Source organism: Theobroma cacao, chromosome 5 (genome assembly GCF_053813885.1).
Source record: "Theobroma cacao isolate CCN51 chromosome 5, ASM5381388v1, whole genome shotgun sequence".
NCBI lineage: Eukaryota > Viridiplantae > Streptophyta > Magnoliopsida > Malvales > Malvaceae > Theobroma > Theobroma cacao.
In genome coordinates this window covers 45,979,398-46,000,858 of record NC_142643.1, presented here as the reverse complement: position 1 = coordinate 46,000,858, position 21,461 = coordinate 45,979,398, and the positions used below count along the sequence as shown (strand labels likewise).

General features: G+C 34.7%; 3 protein-coding genes across 3 annotated transcripts; 1 reads left to right on the top strand and 2 right to left on the bottom strand.

Annotated features, from left to right (window-relative positions):
* Window positions 1-1,944: 1,944 nt before the first annotated feature.
* Window positions 1,945-7,460, bottom strand: LOC18600329 (nucleoside hydrolase 3-like). Its single transcript, XM_018120806.2, has 13 exons — window positions 7,272-7,460; window positions 6,811-6,994; window positions 6,347-6,526; window positions 5,989-6,099; window positions 5,377-5,691; window positions 5,121-5,297; window positions 4,751-5,026; window positions 4,395-4,517; window positions 3,976-4,173; window positions 3,495-3,748; window positions 3,035-3,236; window positions 2,538-2,846; window positions 1,945-2,423 (listed from the first exon to the last, which is right to left on the bottom strand). The coding sequence occupies exons 1-13, from the start codon at window positions 7,319-7,321 to the stop codon at window positions 2,106-2,108; spliced, it is 2,697 nt and encodes an 898-aa protein (XP_017976295.2). The 5' UTR covers window positions 7,322-7,460; the 3' UTR covers window positions 1,945-2,105.
* A 1,105-nt stretch (window positions 7,461-8,565) lies between these two features.
* On the top strand, window positions 8,566-10,872 carry LOC18600327 (paramyosin-like protein). The gene has a single exon (XM_018122299.2). It carries the CDS (start codon window positions 8,758-8,760, stop codon window positions 10,705-10,707), a length of 1,950 nt encoding a protein of 649 aa, XP_017977788.2. The 5' UTR covers window positions 8,566-8,757; the 3' UTR covers window positions 10,708-10,872.
* Window positions 10,873-13,518: 2,646 nt separating this feature from the next.
* On the bottom strand, window positions 13,519-16,422 carry LOC18600326 (gibberellin receptor GID1C-like). The gene is made up of 2 exons (XM_007030695.3): window positions 16,029-16,422; window positions 13,519-15,187 (listed from the first exon to the last, which is right to left on the bottom strand). Exons 1-2 carry the CDS (start codon window positions 16,065-16,067, stop codon window positions 14,192-14,194), a joined length of 1,035 nt encoding a protein of 344 aa, XP_007030757.1. The 5' UTR covers window positions 16,068-16,422; the 3' UTR covers window positions 13,519-14,191.
* Between the last annotated feature and the right edge of the window lie 5,039 nt (window positions 16,423-21,461).

The following is a 21,461-nucleotide window of genomic DNA, read 5'->3' as shown; positions in this document are numbered from 1 at the left end:
CTACCAGTTTATTACAGTCTGCAAACCAAACCTAAAGAGTACAGATTCATGATATTGATGAAACAACAATTCTTATCAAACAATTTCTACTAAAACCATTCTTATTGATACTAACTTCTCTCAATTAGAAGTCAGCCAGACAAGGTCAGCCAAGTTGACAATCAGATGTTTTTCCATATACTGGTCTGCCTGAATCAACTCATCAAGGTGAAGGCAGCTCTTAACCATGCAAGTGGTAAGTTTTCATGTTAAACCCAGAAAAGAAATCCGAATCGCAGGCTAAATTGGATATAGATTGAACCATTTTGGTCAATGAGTTCAACCACCATGTAAGTAGATGGAGATCTTCAAGGACAAACAAAATGCATTGGCCAATTAAAAATTTTATCACCGACCATTCACTGTTACAGACAGGATATCTCCATTGACGTACTTCAATGATTATACTAGTGGGTTATTGTTGCATTTTAGGCATTGAAAATGAAGACCAAACCCCACGTTGTTGGGGTGATTTCTCTCAAAGTCTGAAATTTTTTCTTTTATAATCACCATTCAGTGTGATCTCTTTCACATTCATTGAACATGATTATTATATGAAGGTCAACTATTTTCACATGAATGGGATGTCCCCCTTGTTTGCTATGAATCCTGCAAGCAAAGACAAATTACATGCTGTAATGACGGAATATCAAATAAATTTTCTTTCATGTTTTCATATTTTATAAACAATCGATATCATCATCACCCACCAAGTCACCGACCCGTCTTAGTTCAATCTTTTTCATGCTTTCAATTCCAAGATGAAACATACTATGATTATACCAGTTACAGGTTGACTCAGACTTTCAGGAAAGAATCCACCACCATGAGCTGGTTAGCTGGTTGCTAGGATTATCAAACTGTTTACAGGATGATTCAAGAACTAAATGTGAAACCCCTTTGGCAATCTAGCTGCTGATTCATCAGAATGAAGAAGGAATCCATCACTGCAGAAAAGCAAAAGCCATGGTAGGCATGGCCAAATTTTAAATAAGATTAATTCAAATGTGACACTGTACCTCCCCTTACCACCCCCCCCCCCCCCCCCCCCAAAAAAAAAAATTTCCAGCTGGGGAGATTCCATTTTATGGTATATCATACTAATATTATAAGTAATACAAAGGACAGATGGATCCAAGTGCAGGCATTGTATGCATGTTCATGCACTGCCATGGTGTCACAGTTTATAACTTATTAAGTTACAACCACCCAGACATTGAAAGACACGAGTCAGTACATTTATGTTGAAGAATCAGGGAGCATTCAAAGTTTCCTATGCAAACTAAAGGTTCGTACATGTCGAAATCATCACCCGAAAGCATGATGCTAAGTGCAAAGAGCTAAATCTGAACAACTGTCAGACCTGACCTGATGATGTCGATAATTGATGGGAAATTAAGTTGTTAATCAATACTTGAAGTTTGTTTGCTTAACAATAAGAAAATATGAAAAAAAAAAAAGGAAGTAAAAAAAACTGACCGGTTCCATTTAAATACCCATCAATAAGATTGATGGGTTCTATAAATCAGAGAATCATTGCTTAATATTTACTTAATTTTATTGAATGATCTCTGATATTCTGTATCTGAAGCATATCTGAATGTTTCTTTCCAGAGGCAGACTCCATGAACATTCTCTCGATTGTCCCAATACTGAAATAAAGGCTATGGATTCTGAATGATTAGCAAATGATTAATTGCAATCTAATCTCATTATTGAAAAAGGAAATGCTGTTTCTTTACTTATAATGGAGCATATGTATCATCATTTGTATAATATACATATAACTCATGTAGTAAAATAAATTTTCATGTAATTTGTAAATCAAGTTCAATGAACTGAAGGATCTGATATGATGATGAATAGCTGGATCAAGTAGCTGAAATTTAGGAGAAAGAGATACACAACACAAAGGAAGACAAACATCTTGTAACTTTCTGTTAACTTCACTTGTTGCTATTCTGATACACAATATAGAAACAGCTTCTTTCATATTTGCAGTTGAATTCAAAACCAAAAGGTGTCAAAACTGTTTTTAAAAAGATAGATGAAGTTAAAACAAACATTTATGAGTGCTGATTATGAACCATGTTCGTCTTTACTGCTGGTGAATTCCACATTCTTTCCTGCTCATGAAAGCTTCCTAGCACAGCAGACTGCCTGTGATCACCTAAGACCATTGCGAAATGATCATAGTATGCCTGTGGATTAACATTTTCCAAAACATGTACTTGCTTCCCTTGTTCTTTATCAATAATAATCTCTCCTATCTTTGTTATGTCTCCATCTCCCAAGACCTTAAGAGGCTTCAACCTAAATGTCTGGTTCAAGTGTGGATTTGCAGCCAAGACTACTGCACCAAGGATCTCTCCCAAAAATATATCCTGCAAAGATACAAAATTTTTCCATCATCGGTTTCAACCTCTCTTTAGAAGAATGTAACACCTTATAACTGAACTAAAACATCATAAGATATATGCTTGAACGTTTCTATTTACCATGTGATGATATCTATAATATTCCTGTTGTAATTGCCAAAGTCTTGAAAGTAGACGTTGGACAAACAAAGCCTCAGGTGTCGGAGCTGTGACATTCATCCTGTTAAGAATTGTGCTGAAGGAACTAACTCTTCTTTGCATTTGCAGTGGAACAAGCGTGATGTCCAGGGATGAAGTAAAAACTTCCTTTGCAGCTAAAGGATCAAGAAACATGTTAAATTCTGCATATTCATTGGAGGGAACAGTGAAAAGATTTCCTTTCCCACTGTCATAGAGGTAGGCTATGTGTCCTCCAACAATGTATACTCCCTGCATCAGAAGATAAAAGTAGACAGTGTCATCATTTGGTCCACTAGTCCAGGCCTGATGTTTCTGGCATGAGGAAGCAATGCTTGTGAAATAGTGAAAATCAATACAAGTATTTCTTACTTGACAGTGCAATTCCCCTAGAGGTGCCTGCCTATGATTTACAACAGGACTATGTTGACATTGTTTACCTGAATCATTGAGCTTGCATTCTCTGATAAAATGATCTCTGCTAAGTTTGTCAAAGGTCCATTCGTTAACAAAGTGATCTTTGATCCTGGATCCAAAGAGTCCACTATAGACTTCCAGACATCCAGTGCTGATGGTTGCCTAAGTTCAGGATGATCAGTATCTCTAGAAGCTCCAAACTTGACAGAGTTTTCTGCTGTGTATCTGAAAAGTTATTAGAATGCCACATACGTTTAACCTTGTTTTCGCTTATGGATGTTTTGAAATTTTATTAAGTATGTGGAATTGTTAATATAGTATTAGTTCGAATTCTATCAGTTCTTTTTAGAATTTTGTCTTAGATGCTACCTAAAACTAATGCTTACACAACTGGTAGAGAAGGATTTAAAATGTATTTTTCATATCCAAACATTCTACAAACTACACATATAAGAATGAAAATCTGAAGGCCAGGAATGTCACCTTCTTGGACTTCGAGGTAAGTCACGAGCATGTCCATATAATGTGTCCGAGTCCAAGTAACCACCACTACCATAAGGGATAGCTTTGGAGTACTTGCAGTCTCCAATAGCAGAGAAAGCTGGATTGGCTTGCCCAACTGCAAATGCTTTACCAAGACCAACTGGAATGTCATCGTGGCCCATCATATGTAGTATATCATATACAACATCTATTGTTGCAGAAGTTGCCCAGCCAGTTGAGCTGATTAGTATTCCCTAGTTAAACATGGAAAAATCAAGCATGAGGAACTTGTGAGAATCCATAAAGATAGGGAATAATTTTGTGTCCTGTTTCATGTAAAGCCTGAACATTGGTAGTGCTTAAATGTAACTTGTGGAACCTTGCCATATTCATTCAATCTACAGTTGCAGTTGCTTAACTTCATGAGATAGTAACCTAGCTTGAGATTTAGACCTAGCAAATCCACCATAAACTAGCGTACCTTGAGGTTGATTTTTTCCACAGGTAATTTGAGGAGATATAGAAGAGCTAGAAAGTCCCCAGCACTCATATCCATGTCAAAAACAACTGGTTTTCCACTCATCTTCTTTCCAAAATCTGGTTTATGAAGAACCTCCCTGTGGAAAGGATATTGCTTTCTGATATCAAACCTTCCAGTTTGCTTAGGGCTGTTTATAACCTACAATTAGCAGAAAGAATGAAACTATAACATTGCACCAGCTTCATGACCACAGTCAATTACATTATCTGCACTTTACTTTTATGTCAAGTAGAAAGCCTAATCTTAGAGAACAAGATATCATTCAGCGTTTCCTGATTACTTGTCTGTGACTTTTAAGCATGGATTAAACAACAGAAGAAAAGGTGTTAAGGTGAAAACTATTATAGGAACTTACTTACTCGGAGAAAGCTTTTATAAAATTCTTTCTGAAGTGAGCTCCCATTGTCATGGTTTGATTTAGCTTTCATTGCAACAAGAACACGTACCGCATCCTCTCCAGTATCTTCTTTTGTGTAACCATCCTGTTAGCATCATATAGATCTCTAAGAGAACAAAAGAACTTCACCAACATAGTTACCATATCAAACCAGCTTCAAATATCTTTTAATGACAGAACCTGATCAGTCATGTTTGGACAAAATAAACTATATGCATATGTTGTGTTTCTTCTGAATTAAATATTAATTCAACTTGCTTATGAACTAAGCATTAGGACCAAAGAATTATAATCAGCTATAGTCTGTATTGATGATACCTGACATTTCCCTTTTCCTTTTTGAATGCAAAAAGGATCTTGCATTCCCATTTGAACATGGCCACTATGCACCCCATCCTTGTCTACTTTAAACTTTGGCATTGAATTCCCTGTAATGAGTGGATTTGAGCCATCTGATATTCCATAAGGTTCATTAGAGGTAACCACTGAGATGTTCATATATTGCATCTCAGCAAACTCATTTTCTCCATTGTGAGAGTTTCGCATTATAGATAATGCTACACCAACCAGAAAAGAGTCCCACATACAATATTGCTGCCAAAATTCATCAGTTTGGATGTCTTAGATGAATATATTCCACTAGATAAAAAGGGAAGCATGAACCAGAAAGGATTTCAAGAGAAATTACCTCATGGAATACATCGCTTAACCAGGTATCGCGAATAATTTTTAAAGCTTGGAAGCAGTATTTTGCCTCATATGTATCCTGTCTCCTTTCAAACTCCATGAAGAAACTCCTACTTAAAGGGATGGTATTTGTTGCATCCAGAGGAACAAGTGTAACTGGGATACCAGAATGGAACACCTGCTCAAAGAAAAAGATCCAAATAACAAATACACTACTATGAGTTCATGAATATCAACCAGAAGTAACCATACATTACCTTGTAGGCAGCAAAAGGATCTGAAAATATATTGAACTCAGCATAAGGGTTGCTGTCTTGGGGATAGAGGTTACCAATATTAGGACACTCCCCTGAATTATCAGAGCTGTCATTCTTTGGACAGTTTGATCTAACAGAACCCCCCATGACATAAATGTGTTTAACATTTTTCTTCAAGTCAGGATTGCTCATGAGAAAGATGGCAAAGTTTGTATGTGCACCCAAAAGAAAGACAGTTGTAGGACCTGAAGATATTGCATCTATCATCACTTCTTGTGCTGTAGGTTGCTGAAGAGGAGTGTACCTCCTGCTACCCTATGTCATGTAGAGGAAACCTGTCACTAGGACTTGAAAACACATTTAAGCTTAATGAATTCAACCTCAAGCACCATTCATATATCATTGTGAACCAAAACTAGAAACATAACATGGAAAGGTTCATGATATCAGTTCGAGTCAGTTAGTACCAGCAATTCGGTTTAATCTATCAAGAACCATATAGTTTAAGCTTAAAAAGTTGTTGTAAGATGATCAGCAATGCTTAGACTGAGTCATTACAGATGGTTAAACTTGTTGCAGCCAACATATGATTCAAGTAGTGGAAAAGGGGACCTGTGGAAGGAAAGCTTTTCTGAGGCCATAGTTAGAGTTGACATCAAGACGCCCTCTTCGTGCCACAGGTATTGCTTGTCTATATCTACACTCCCCAGCCGTTGACATTTCCTGCCACCACACAAAAATTCTTAACCATACATGGTTTGCTTTTCTTCATTTTGTCAGCTCACCCTCCAAATAGTATTACCAATTCAGTTTTCATGATGGACCAAAACAATGATCATATCAAGGGAGAGCCCAAAATTAAGTTTCATTGAAAAAAAAAAAAAAAAAAAGCCTTGTCGACGACGCGTGGTACACTCTCATTGGTCCACTGAATATGCCTATGTTCAAAGTTTTAATGAAAGAGATGAACCTGGTCAATTATGGGTTGATATCCACCAACATTGGGAAGGATAGTACCATTGGGTAAAATGCCACCTTCACCTCCTACTCCCACTGGAATATCATCACGATCCATCATGAACAGAATATCGTATACATGATTGATGGCATGCCCAGCATCACTCCATCCATTTGCATTGATAGTAATTCCCTGCAATCAATAACTATTAATAACTAATAATATATCAATCGCGTGTGATTGAAATTATACAATATTAAATCAGATATATAACATTTTTCTAATCTCTCTGTTGCATACGGATAATGAATTATTAGAGTTAGATAAGCTTGCCTTTGTTTTTTTATCCCTTTATCCTATACTCAATTGCTTGATGTTGATATTGGAAAAGGAGAGGGAGAAAGAGCTCTTTTGGATAAACAATAAGCAACTATACTGCAGATTGATGGTGATATTCCCGAGAAAGAGAGAGAAACCTGCAAATGGAATTGAGTCCTGTCTTGCTTCAAGAGATAAAAGAGAGCAAAAACATCATCGGTATCAACATCTGTATCAACCAGGATCCGATGAGGCTGATGAAGATGATGATCAGGATCCACAAAGCTAACAAAAGCTCCTAGACCTCCAATCATGGCTACTACCCAAACCACTCTCATTACTCTATAATATATCAATCACCAAAAAACGAAGGGAAAAAATCAATTACATCATTCCATTAATCCCATGCAAACTTTGAAAAGAAGATTGATCGTATCTTAATTTCCTAGGAAAAAGAAAAACATAAAATTAAGCTAGCAGTATGGTTCATTCCCATGCATATGCTCACCAACATGAACTAGTCATCAGAAATTCACGAACCTAATAATATATGCAAAGTAAATTCATTATCTTCAAAACTTATACTAAAAAGGACAAGAAGAGGAAGAAGAAGAAGAACCTTTGAGAGAACAGTCTTCTAACTTCATGATTCCATACAAAAGCATACATAGTTTTACACTATATGGGTTGAATCAACTTATTGAATATTGTTAGTGGGAAAGGTGCAAGAAGAAAACAAAAAGGTTTAAATAATCTAGGGGGGTCAAAAGGAAGGCTTGAAAGAACCAATAGACAGAGAATAACGCATGAATATAGTGCAACATATATGGAAACTAATTTAATGATATATGATTTGCTCTCTCCACACATGGAAGCTTAGACTGTTTTCTAATAAAATTTTCCTATTCCTTTTCTGTTCTTTTTGAAAATGAATTATTGCTGATTATTTGCATACATATAGATATACCATATGTTGTACATCCCAAAAAAAAAAAGTTTCAAAATAAATAAATAAATATATGAATATTATGAAAAAGTTGCTTGCTATTTATGACAAGGAATTCCCAATTATATATTCAATTCCATAACTAATTAGAAGTAAATTTGGAAGGTAAACTAATAAATAGAGACCAAATATTGAACCAACAAAAGAAATGGCTAAGCGATGTTTCATCCAATGACTTGATTGTAAATCAACTTTAAAATTATTCATCACATGGGGAGTATTTGAGAGTAAAAAATTCATTACTCATAGGGATAAAAAAATCTTTTACTATTGTAATTCTTTTGTGGGACAAAGTAGAATGTAAAGAGGAAATGAGGAATTTGATATTCCACCCTTTGAAAGTTGTGCACTAAAAGGAATTAATGCATTTGCATATCATTAAATTTTGTCCCCATTTTAACACTTTTCATTCATGCATTCTGTATTTGATTCAAGGGTAGTACATGCATCCCTCTTTCAAAGAGTTGGTTTCAATCCCTTTGTCCAAATTCCAAAACATAAAACACTTTCATTTTATTTTTTTTCCTGATTTATTGTTTGAGTTTAAGATTCTTTCCCCTTTTACATTTTATATCTGTATAAGTAAACGAATGAATGATAAACATAAATTACTTACCATAAGTATATCTTAAAATATAAATTATCATAATAAATAAATTTAAAATTTAATTTTTATCTCCTAATGTCACAGTCTAAAATTGAGACATAACATAATCATAATTATTTTTTATTAAATACTCACAAAATTATTATGTTTGAAAACAAAAATTTGCCAATAGAAAGCAGCCACATGAGCACAATGGTGTGTCATTGTGGAAGCCAATGGAGCAACCACATGTTTTATTAGCCACACCAAACCCCACAACCAAATCCAAAGATCCCATTATTTTATGGTTTTTCAAATTCCCAACAAGCCTTGAGCTTTGGGCCCCAAAATTTGAATCCTCAAAACTAGCCTTATTTTATTCTCTCTTTAAAAATCCCTCCTTTCTTCACGCCTATTTTATCAGTCTATCTCCATATCTTGTTTCTCCACCATAAGAACCCTAGCAAAACCCTAGCCTTCAAAATCCAAACCCCATCTCTAATACTCCCAAAAATGGCCAGAAAGAAACAGTCCCATCAAGCCAAAGACCACAAGCAACAAAACCCATCTCAAGAAACACATGACCCTGTTAAAGTTTCAACCTTTACAGAATCTTACAAGCCTTTGAGCCGCCAATCTTCCATGGAAGATGCTAATGAGAAGCTTCAAAACCTTAAGTCTCTTAACGCTTTGCTTCTCAAAGAGGCAGTTGAAAAGAGGCAACAGATTGAATCCTTGGTTCACGCCATGGAAGCCCTTGAGGCTGAGTTGAGTGAAAGGAAGGAACTTGAAGTTGAGGAGAGTGAGAAAAATTTGAGCTTGGAGTTTCAACATGGATTGCTTTGGGTTTATATGAATACCCAAATGAGGGAAATGGGTGCTGGGAGGGAAAGGGAGATTGGGGAGTTGAAGAGTAAGGTGGATGGACTAATGGGTAGTCTTGAAAATGAGAGTCAAAGGTTGAGTTTGGTTTGCAAAGAGAGAGATTTAGCAAGGTCTGATTTTGAGTTGCAGGTTAAGGAGAGTAGTTTGATGAAAGAGAAACTGATGAAAATGGAGAAAAATGAGAGGAAGTTTGTGGAAGAGATAGAGAAACTGAAAGTGGGATATGATAGGTTGGTTGGGGAGAAAGAGGAGTTGGAGAAAGTGAAGAGTTCGGTGGTGAAGGACAGAGATGTATTGGAGAAAAACATGGAGGATATGGTGAAGAAAGTTGAGAGTTTGAGAAGAGAAATAGAAGGGGTTGTGAGGGAGAAGAAAGGGATTGAGATGGAGAAAAATGAGCAAAGAGTGAATATTGATCAGATGGAAAAGGAAATGCGGAAAATGAGTGAGGTTATAATGAGTTTGAGGAAAGAAGAGGGGATTTTGCGGTCTAAAGTTTTTGAGCTGGAAAAGAATTGTGGTGAGGCTATGGATAGGGAGGCTGAACGGGCAATAGAGATTGGTGCATTGGTGGAAGAAAAGAGAGCAAAAGAAAGGAGTATTGAGAGGTTAAGGAAGGAAAAGGATTCAGTCTCAAAATTGTTGGAAATGACAATGGTGGAGTCGGATGATATGCAGAGAAGAATTGAGAAGTTGTTGGAGGAAAGTGATATAACTAGAAGGGTTTTGGAAATGAATGAGAAGGAATTAAACGATCTGCAGAGGAAGATCGAGGAATTGGTTGGAGACAAAATTGAGATTGAAAAGGTCAAAATTAGTCGTGAGAATGAAAATTCTGAGTTGCGCAACGAAGTGAGTGAGCTGAGGAATGTTGTGAATAGGCTGCAAGAGGCATGCGAGGATCATGAAAAGAAGGACAAAGAATTGATTTCTGAAGTTAGCCGCTTTAGAAATTCATTTGATCAAGTAACACTTGAAAGGGACAATGCATTGAAAGGATTGGATGAGGAAAAGCAGAATGGTGTTAACTTGAGAACGAAAGTTTCAGAAGTGCAGAAGTTGCTTGAGAAAACTGCGGAAGAGTTGGCACAGAAGAGGGCTGAGTGGCAGAACCTAATCAAGGAAAAGCAGGAGATGGAGAGTCACTTTGGATCAATGAGTGAAGACAAAGATAAGTTGCAGAAGGATCTTTTGGAGGCCAAGAGAAGTATCAATGATTTGAGGGCTAAAATGGAATCAACCAGCATTAATTATGAGCGAGCATTGACTATGTTGAAGAACACTGCTACACTGTTATGTCGATCTAAAGATGAAAATGATCGAAAGGTGAAGGAAGAAGCTGCTATTACTGAACAGAAGCTTGAAGATGAAATTCAGCCATATGCAGCAGAATTGGAGGCGATCAAACAAGCATTTAAGAATAAAGAGAAAACGTCTCAAGACTTGAAGCAGAAAGTTGAGTTTATGGAGAAATCTATGGTGGAAGCACAAAAGAAAAAGAGTTTCTGGACTTTGGTATCCTCAGCAACAACCCTTTTGGCAGCAATATCTGTTGCGTATGCCGCAAGAGGACGTTGAGTTCTTTGGTTTGTTGGTTAATTTTGTTTTGGCACAAGTTGTTTTTGCTTCTAGGATTAACTGAGAAAACTCTATGTAACAACGTCCTATGTTGCTACTTTGGAACTGCAACTAAGACATAAATAATGCATTTTGGATAAGGCAAGACTCATAACCTTAGATTCAGAGGATGCTTTTTAACTGCTTTATGAGCATGATTCCTATATGTTTATGCTTCATATCTTAGAGGTGATATTGGTCTTCCGTCCGCATATTTGTTACTCTGTTGCTCTTAAATCTTTGTTTGTGGAAAGTTAGAAAACCAAAAATGCATGCTAAATCAGGTGAGCCAAATTGATGATTGATGATATCAAATTAGTGAATATGAAGCAAAAGGTTTTCATCTTCATAAAGTATTGCTTTCCTAGGAGACTTGTTCTTGCTTGTTTTGATTATGGTAGTTAGACTTTTAGATTTTAGGAGTTGAACACTTTTTGAATTCGTTGTACCTGGTTCTACACATCCAATCAATTAGGTGCATAGGCAATTATTGTTTGGGACAATCATACGGTAAGACAGATGAACTACATTGTCCAAATAAATTTGTCGCATCTCGGGAAAATTAAATTAAGCATCAATTTTAAGGAGTACCCATAATATGGTTCATGATTATGTTCATTCTCTTGTGCCATTACACCAATGTCCAGTTAATCCGTGGCAGAAGGTTTTATGCCATCTGGAAGAACAATTTAAGCTGCAGCATCTACAACCTTGTTACTTAATAGGTCATCTAAGTAGTTTAACTTTTTCTATGGAATTGATACTGGATCTTTACTTAAGATTTTATGGTCATATGAGAAGATCACTTACTCTTAATTGCGCTCAAAGATCAAACATGATGTTTCAACTATTTGGATTTAGATAAAAGGTAACAATCTTTCACTTCATCTGCTCATTTTAATCTTTCAAGTTTCATGCACTTGCATCTGTATATTTGCTTAACATATTCAACTGATATATTAGGAAAAGGCAACATGCAAAACAAAGATTGAGACAAAAGGAAAAGCTCCATTAGGTTCTTAAAAAAGAAAAGAATTGCAAATTTAATAATTACAGAGTAGATGGTAGCTGTTATTTCCCTTTTTGGCTATAACAAAATGATGCAGACATACAGGGTTGTGTGTAGCCATTCAAAAACATGTCATGTATAGACCACAAAGTCTCAACATTCAGAGCTTAAGAAGGTATGCAATGACAAAACTTGAGTATGAGCTAGCTATTGGCACCAATTGGTAGGTAAGTTTTGGTGGTGACATTGATATCATGCAGAAACTTGGTGTTAGAAATCTGATTTTATCCAACACCTTTTTTGCAGCAATCTCAAAATATGCCCACCTATATCTTGATTAGGATAATGCAGTTAACCCTGCCAAAACCACTGCCACAATGTCATCTGATTCTTGTTTGTGGCACTGGCGAGTGTGTTAAGAGTCCATCAACTTTCTTCTATGGCCATCATAAAGGCATGATTCTGTAATAATTTGATTGGACATCCGGTAGTCCCTCCTTTCATTTTCGGGTTATTCAAACCAACATTTCCGTAAATCTCTCAATGTAAATAGTGAAAATGCAAGGAATTTGGGAATGGGATGGGAGACCATGATCCTAAGACTTGACATTTTTATATTCTGATGCATGGTATCTTCCAGGTTGGAAAAAGGGTTTGACTTTAGAAAGGGAAAAGAGGTAAAATGGGCTTTTGAATGTTGGGGAAGCTTTAAAATGTTTTCGAGTTATCGAGCCTTCCAGAGCCTTAACAGTTAACACCATCTTAATCAGCTTGAATTCACATGCGGCAGATGCAATCCTAGTCAGAGAGCACATGATTAGAAACAAAACAATTCCATATGTTGTTTGAAATTATGAAAAAAATATAGAATAGATTAAGCAGGAGTGCAGAGTGGACCAGATATAATATTTCTTCCAGCTGAGAAATTTATGCATGCTAGTCTCATTGTTTTTTAGTTGGTCCACACAAGTCAATTAGACAAGGCTTGACGTCTTCATCAAGGGCTTAGCTGTTCTTTAACATTATGCTAATATTCTCTTAGCACCATGAAAGCAAATCCTAACAGCATACAAAAGGATGGTGTGTGCTTCTCAAGTGGTCCCCTTGAATGCATTTAAAATGCAACCACCATTCTATAGTTTTTCCCCCTTTCCAAACAAGCCAATTTCTATATTTTCTCCAGTCTTAAGCTCCAAAATTACTCTTCCATTACATGTATTCAAGAAATGACAAGAATGCATCAAATCAATCTCTATCCATGGCCAAAAAATAGACTGCTAGAATTTGGTTCCAATCATTTATCAAAGTGTAAGGGCACCCTTTTGTCCTGGCTGGATTTAATGGATGAAATGGCCGCACGTTTTGATTCCTCATTCAGTTGTCTCTCAAAATTATCTTCTGGGGAGTAAAATTTGGCAGATATTGTCTTTTTTAGGTGTCCATGCTAATCAATCATCAATCATTCAAACAAAGGTTAATCAAGCTTCTTTAGGATTAAAAATACAGATAAGCCAAAAAGATGTGGTGTCATTGTTTGTGCAAACCCTGGATAGACCATACACAACCCATGAATAAGAAGCTTGCAGCTCAGCAAAATCTGATCCTTCACCCCACAAGAAAACATAAATTCAGTGTCATGGAATCTGCACTGCCCCCTGCTATCAGAAGGTTCCAGGAAACCAGTAACTTTGATGCAATATGAGTGATCAAGAATCTACCTGCTTAAGTTTGATTTGTCTGTTATAAAATATAAACAAGAGGCATTTCATAAGCCAGAAATCTCTAATTAAAAATTTCTCAAATCTTATAGAGCATAGTTGTATTTACACTTGTCCAGGAGTGTCCAACAAGAATAGAGCAAACAGAATACCAAAATTTAAAATGGAGAAAAAGAAAACTAAAAACCGCAATAAGCAAACATCTTTATATATACTAACACATATGTATAAACATACAGGGTCACAACACCATGGAACCTTTCTAATCCATGTTCTAAAATTAGCTTATATAACATTAGCCAGGCACCAATCCCTTGATCAGGTACCAAATGTTATCCATATATTTCCTGTCTTCTTCTCCTTTGTGGCAAGAAGCCAGAATTTGTAATTCTTAAAATTTAGTGGTCTGCTAAACATGACTGCCGCAGAAGCTTCATCAAACCATAACACCCGAAGTCCAGGTGATTGAATGCAGACCAGAACACATCCTGATCCAGCTATGTGCTGAAATACCTCTTCTTCACCATATAACCAAGGCCGGTACTCTATAAATCAGGGAAAAAGCAGAGCCCAAGGGAGCCAGCTAGCAATAATACCATGACTAATACGACAGTAAGTAGTAATACTACACAATCATAGACTGCAAACTTCTTAATTACCACAAGTGGAATGTCAAGCTCCTATCATTTATGGCTGCCTGTAGGTAAAGTTAATCCTATTAACAGTTAGAACTCACAAATTTACTTATCTCGCCCATAACAGTATGGAAGTGGTTGTTGTTCGGTAACAAGTAGAAACCAATTGTTGCCTGGTCCAAATATAAAAGTTTAACCTCTTGGCCAGCGTTTTTGAGCCCTTCAACATAAGCCATTTGCCAATCCTGAACAAGGTCCAAGCCAGCAACCACTACCAGACTCTTTGGAAATTTGATTCCTTCAAGACTCTTACCATTAGGACCAAATGGATTACATGCAGGATGATCCCTGTCTTCTCCTTCAGGGAGAAAAGCTCTCCAGTACCAGTCCCGGTCTTGCAGAGTAACAAAATATTTCCCATCTAAACGCTTTTCAGATTCAGTTCTTTCTTGTCCACCAAACATTGGATTGAGTAATATATTTCCCAATACATCAATTCCTGATTCTACAGCTTGAGCTGCGACATGGTGTGCAATGTTACCACCAGAGCTATCCCCAGCCAAATATATATGAACCTTTGAATCTTTCTGGCTTTGAAGCCATGATCTAGAGTTAACCCACTTAAGAGCAGTCCACCCATCATCATAAGCACTTGGATATCTATTTTCAGGTGCACGCCGATAATTCACAGAGACCACAACAGCCTTACAAACACCTACCAATCGGCGACAAAGAGTGTCATATATAGCACTATTTGCCGAGGAATGTGCAAAGCTTCCACCATGAAAGAAAATTATAACAGGGACAACCTCAGCCATAACAGGCTTCTCAAGCTCAACAATGTTTGGCTGAGGCTCTTCAGCAGTAGCTGGTCTATAAATCCGACTAAAAAGGCTCGTGCTACGATCAATGATGACATCAAATGAGAAAACCCCATCAACTGGGTTCGCATTAGCAGGGACTTTCCGATCAAGAAACTCTGCCAAGTGACGTTTGAAAGTGCCATCAGGTCGACGAAGAAGATTGTAAGCCAACTTATAAGTGGAGATGAGGACCCATGTATTTAGGGGAACCACCATCTAACAGAGACAAAGGTAAAGAGAAAAAAAAATCAAAAAGAGCTTCATCTTGCCAAGAAACAAAGTGCAGTAGATATACATACAGCGACCAAGACCTCATGAAATCATATCTAAAACAAAGAAGATTTTACACAACCAATTTTTATTACCAGTCTAAAGTTACTAAAATAAATGAACAGAAAACCCTAGAGACCCCAGAAATTAACTGTACTCTCCTTGTCAAGATACACCAAAATTAGTAAGAATATGCTATGATCCTAATAAGCAATGCAAAATTTGGCCATGTTTAACTCCATAATTTTCACAAAAAATTCAAGTCAAATGTTATCTTCCAAAGTAAGGTGATCCAAACCAACAACTACTTGAAAACTCCTCCACTAACTTATATGATCTTGGAAATCCAATCAAACCCCCCAAATAAAACCACTCCAAAGACTGAACTGAAATCAGAGAAAATTCCAACTTTCTTGGAGAAACAAAAAAGAAGAGCTCCAAACCCAAATCACAAAAAAAAAAAACCAAAAACAAAATAATCAGCCAGTATGATGTTGAAGCTCAAAAGTCAAACTAAATTGCTCCATACCCCAAAACCAGCAAAGGAATCAACTTTCAATAAACCAAAACCCCAAAATTAAAAAAAAAATCTCCAGTAAAAAGGATTTGATAAGACTACCAGCTCTAACCAAGAATCAGCTAAAACTCAGCTTTTTTCAACCCCCAACAAAAACCGAATATATATAAAAAAAATCCATAAAAATAACCCATCTTTGACAACCCAATTATGGAAAGAAGTGAAACAAATTGAAAAAGGAAATAAAAGAAGGAAAAAAAAAGATTGTACCTTGCACTCATTGAGGTTGACTTCATTACTTCCAGCCATTTCCCCTTCTTTAAAGACTTGAAAACAAAACCCAAAAGCTCAAGACAGATCCTTTTGAAGAACAACCCCAAAACACACAATTCATATCACAACCCAAAATCCAAAAAAACGCAAAGCAACAGTTTTTCTCTTCAAAATATCCCTCCCTTTTAACTTCTTTTTTGCTTTTTTTTTTTTTTGCTGTTCAACTCATTATCGAGTTCAAAACAATTTTTTTTTTCGGGCTTAATAATCTCTCCAAAAGAAAAGAGAGACAGAGAGAGAGAGTAAACGATACAATGATAAAATCTCACTGCAATAAAACAGAGAGGGGGTTGTACGCGTGCTGTGTGGTGTGGGTGAAGGATAGGAAAGAGGTGCGCACGTTAGAAAATACGTATAGGGAGATGCTAAAATAACGCGTAAGTGAATGTGGACATCAGAGACGACAAAGTGAGCTGCCGAAAGATAACTGTTCGGTGGGTCCTTTTAGTTGTAAATTTAATTATATATTATTTTTTGGATAATTGTTTTAATAATTTTTATTTTACTCATTAAAAAAATTTAAATTATAATTTCATTATTCAAATTTAAAAATAAAAAATATAGATTTACAATTTTCATTTTTCATCTATAATTTTGAAATTCACACATAAACAAACTCAACCAATTTGTACCAAAAACATGAAAATCTTCATAAAAACAAAACCAGCCGACTTTGTTAACATATTTCGTGATTTCAATTTATTTTTATATTTTGTTTTATGGTATTTTTCTTAATTAATATCACGTGAATAATTTTTATTTTCACAAGAATTAGATTATTAAATTTATTTAGTAAAATTAAATATATTTTGATAATTTTATTGAAAAAATAACAATTTCAGTTTTTCAAGAATATAAATTATTTACAAGATATTAATTGAGAAAAAATATACAATTGGAACATTAAAATTATAAAAAAATATAAGTGTAATTTATACAAATAAAATTACATATTTTTTAATCTAAATTTATTTTAATAATTAAATTAAATTATTTTGAAGTAAATAAATTGGATTGTACCGATTTTATTTTGGCTGCACTCTTACCGACCAAACAAGCTCATACTAATAAATAGGAAGTTAATGATAACTAAAATAAATAAATAAATTATTTTTATTTTATTTGGAGAAAGAAACAAAGCTGGGAACGGAGGGGACAAAAGCTACCGTGCGTGCGGCCGAGGCCAGGTCACGCGAGGACAAACGGAGTCCGTCAGATCTCTATTGTAGTACGTTCGTCAAATGGCGATTACGCCCCGGTTCAAGACACGAAACCACGGGGATGCCACTAAATGCGGGAAGGAATACCGTTTCGTTTTGTAGCGTTTGTCGTTTTTAGACAGAGGGGACCTTTTTTCTCACAGTCGTGGATGGATGTGATCACGATTCATGCGCGCATAACCTGCCAAGCCACCCCGAGGCCCCATCCCAAATTTAAGCGGATTTGTACAAATCTTTGGGAAACTTTGCTTTCTCGTGTAGTCGAGTTTAAATCGGGTCAATTGCGAAAATCTTTTTTAAAAAATATTGATTTGATTTAATCAAATTTTAATTAATTTCGATTAAAAGAATTTATTATTAAATTTTAATTGATTGATTTAAATTCCAGTCAACGCAAATCAAACATCAGCAACTATTAATGCTATCAATTTTTTCAATAAGTGTTGATTTCTTTTGGTTTTTTTTATTTAAAGTCAAATATATGGAACCCAATACTTTTTGTACATCTCTGTAAAGCAATTTTCAAGTTGAAAAATACCCAACTTGATCTTCTTACGTGGATTTGATTAAATTTGGGGTGACAAGTTTTTAGCACTTTTCCTCCCCTTTTTTGTTTGTTGTCACTTGCAAACAAAAAGTAACCCCATTTTATTTTTACTAAACTTTTTTAGCAACTTTAGCTCAACACAATCATTTTTCAAGTTGCTCTCTCACCTTATAGCTACAAATCAAAACATTTGGATGCTCATACTCATACATCTACCCTTTTAACCACTCTTTATGTCATTATTGAGATTAAATTAAAAAGTGTTTCATTGTAGAGATATAATCAAGTCGAGTCAAGATAATATAGCATCCTGCGCAAATTCGACCGAATTGAAAAACTTAAAATTTGAATTAAAATGAAAAATAATAATTGAATTGTTCAACTTCAATCTTACTAAGTTTAACATATTGTAAAATTATCTTTTCGATAACCACATTCTTTCTTTATGATATAAATAGAGCAAAGCTTTGGAAAGGAGTCGGGACTCTCTCTTCTCCATCCAATAAGGGTTATTTACAGTAGGTAGCCCCAACATCAAAGGAAATCTATAATGCCCCAAATGACCAATCCCTATGATAGTTGGCTCCCCTCTCTTGGCTTTTTAACCGCATCTTGATGATCTTGAAGGGAAAGGGACCCACCAAAAGAACTGTCCTATTGAAGTTATTTCCACGTGTGAATAAATAGGAACCGTCCATCATGAGGAAATGCACAAAACTAGGGATTTCATTGTATATATTTACAAAAGGAAAAGAAGTCAAGGGAATAGGTGTTGTTTATCCTCCACCGTTCATTGGTAAAGGGTAAAAGGCAAGGAATCGAAGGGCCTGCTATTTTCCCAGAGGAGCAAAAAAGTACCCTTGTCCTTTGCATGAACAATGTAAGTACGCTTGAGTACTTGTGAATAGGTTACATCTTTCCTACAACCTGCACGGGGATGGGGATGGGGATGGGGGGAAGGAGCCAGACTCATAATCAACACCATTTCATTGGTGGACCATTTACACAAAAACTTTTGAAAGAATAAGGTACATTAACAAATACCCACACACCACCCCTAAGAGAAAAATCAAACTCCCAAGTAAGAAAAATGGGTTCCAAGGATAGGGTTTAGATGAAGTGTATTATAGAAATTTTTTGATTTTGAGAATTCAACGACAAATATTAATATTGTCAAGTTCGTTGAGATTATTATCTTGACAATTTGTTAATCTAATTTTGTAATAATATTTTTAAATTTATATGTTTCTTCCTCTCGATCACCTCAAATAAATATAATTGCCTTTGTCACCCACTTTGACATCACCATTTGTAATTATGCTTATACCAATATATTTCTCAAAATCATTTTGGAGTAACGAAGTTAGGTGAGCTCTCTCTTTCTTCCTTTCTTGCTTTCTTTTTTTCTCTAACTCACTTCCTCTCCCCCCCTTATCTCTCTCCATCTCTCACCCTGTCACTGTCTCATAATTCATTTGATGCTTTTGGCAAATTTACCTTGATTTAGGTTTACAATCATTTAAGAATTGGCATGGCAAACCAGGAAAAGTCATGTCATATTCCTAACAATACAAACTACTTCAATGCAGGAACATAGTTCCTACCATATGTTTGTCAAGATGTACGGTATATACATATATTTCATTCTAAAGTTGGATTTTCCAAAATCTCATTAAAACATTGTTCCTCGTACATTACTCGTACCAAATGCCCTATTTACATTAATAATTGATATCGGATAAAATTTACTTTAGATTTTTTTACTTTTTTTATCCTAGATTTCTTAATGAAAATAAATCAAACGTTTGTAGTTTATTTTTAGTGATTTTTTTTCAATTTACAAGGATTAATTTTTTTTTTCGATCTTATGGGATTAGGTGAAGAGGTTATAAATCTTATTTCTTACTCCTACAATCAGGGCCGGAGGGTGGTATTGTTACGGGAGCCATGGCTCTTTCAAAATTTTAAAAAAAATTAATTATTATATATATTTTTAATAAGTTTGGAGAGTAGTATATTTATGAAGGCAGTGGCTTCTCCAACATTTTTGAAATATTTTATTTATTATATATTTTTAATGCTCTTCAAAATAATTTTTTTAATTTAATAATTAATATAAATAATAAATAATAAAATAACGTTACAAACCCTAATCAACGTTATCCTAATTTAAATTTATTCACGCTTCTTTCTCCCTTTCTTTCTTTTTTTCATTCTTTCCTTTTATGTAATTAACTCTTGAAATACATTTTATTTTTTAAAAGAGATATTTATGATCTTATAAACTTGGATAGGGTAAAGTTTTCTTTTATCTTTTTTTTTATTTATATTATTTAATTATTGTGTGAAATTCTATATATCGTATTTAATTACTTATATATTATGCATTATAGTTTATAAATCTAAAAAACATAATCGAGCATAATTTTTTGGTAAGTTTTTTTTATTTTTTTTATATATTATATAAAATTATTTTTTATTACAAATCTTTTGACGGTTGTTTAAATGCAATGTATTAATTTTAAAATTTTTTACTTTTATTCATTTTCATCTTTTAACCTCCTCAACAAAAATTGGTTAGCTCCACCTTACCTACAATTAAAATTCTACCTCATTTATGGCAATGTTTGGCTTACTTACTACTTAATACTAAAATTTATCTAACCTAGCTACAATGTTGTATTTTCTTCCAAGTTCATTTGGTATAAACATTCAACTGGTTCTGACACTTTGTCCCCCTTTCCCTTACCCTTTGTTCCAGCTTTTAGGTACAAAGAAATAAATAAGAAAGGCCAAAAATATGAAGATAAGAGCATGAAAAGCTGTTCTCCTTGTGAAATTTCCAGGACATTTCCTTGACCTGAATGGCATAATCCTCTTATTATAACATGGGAGTGGTATTAAGTAATGCTTTGAGTGCAGCACCATGTTGTGCTAATCACACGGTCGCTTTGGATTTGGTATGGATTGCCCACTAAAATATGGTCTGTTTTAACTAGTGTCATTTGTTAATTCATATCTCCATAATTATCCACAAACCAATTGTTAAAATATCGTATCTCATAAAATACGAGATTAATCGTGTCGTGTCAAGCTTATGATGTACAAGCATTATGGTAGATTTATTTGTTTAATCTCAAAGAATTGACTCACCGATCAAGTTTCATTTGAATATTAATGTTAAATTTTTTGATACATAATATTTTTTACAATTTAATAAAAACTGAACAATCTATATAACTTGAATTTTACATATTTTGAAAGATTATACAGTGAATAGCAATGACTATTTGATTATTATGTATTAGATCAACTTATGTAATTAGTCTTTATATTTTGTCAAAGTAGTGAAGTAATTCATGTATAATAATTTATAACAATTAAATTTTTATTTTTTCTAAAATTGACAATATCAATCCAATCCTCAATAGTGTTAAAATTTTTTTATTATTTATATTAATATAATATTTGATCATATTTTATAATATATTTTTATTAATGTGACATTAAATCTACTACTATGATAAAATGAGAAGCGCGTATTATTAATCATTTTTATAAATTATTACTAATATTAGTAACGTATATAATATTATAAAAAAA

What these genes read in the sequence shown, in the direction of transcription:
- LOC18600329 (XM_018120806.2), bottom strand. Translation starts at nt 7,321, where the DNA reads ATGTATGCTTTTGTATGGAATCATGAAGTTAGAAGACTGTTCTCTCAA. An exon ending in TTTATAAAAGCTTTCTCCGA is followed by an intron (nt 4,174 to 4,394) that starts GTAAGTAAGTTC and finishes TGCTAATTGTAG; the next exon opens with GTTATAAACAGCCCTAAGCA. An exon ending in TTACCTCGAAGTCCAAGAAG is followed by an intron (nt 3,237 to 3,494) that starts GTGACATTCCTG and finishes ATAACTTTTCAG; the next exon opens with ATACACAGCAGAAAACTCTG.
- LOC18600327 (XM_018122299.2), top strand. Translation starts at nt 8,758, where the DNA reads ATGGCCAGAAAGAAACAGTCCCATCAAGCCAAAGACCACAAGCAACAA.
- LOC18600326 (XM_007030695.3), bottom strand. Translation starts at nt 16,067, where the DNA reads ATGGCTGGAAGTAATGAAGTCAACCTCAATGAGTGCAAG. An exon ending in TCAACCTCAATGAGTGCAAG is followed by an intron (nt 15,188 to 16,028) that starts GTACAATCTTTT and finishes TGTCTCTGTTAG; the next exon opens with ATGGTGGTTCCCCTAAATAC.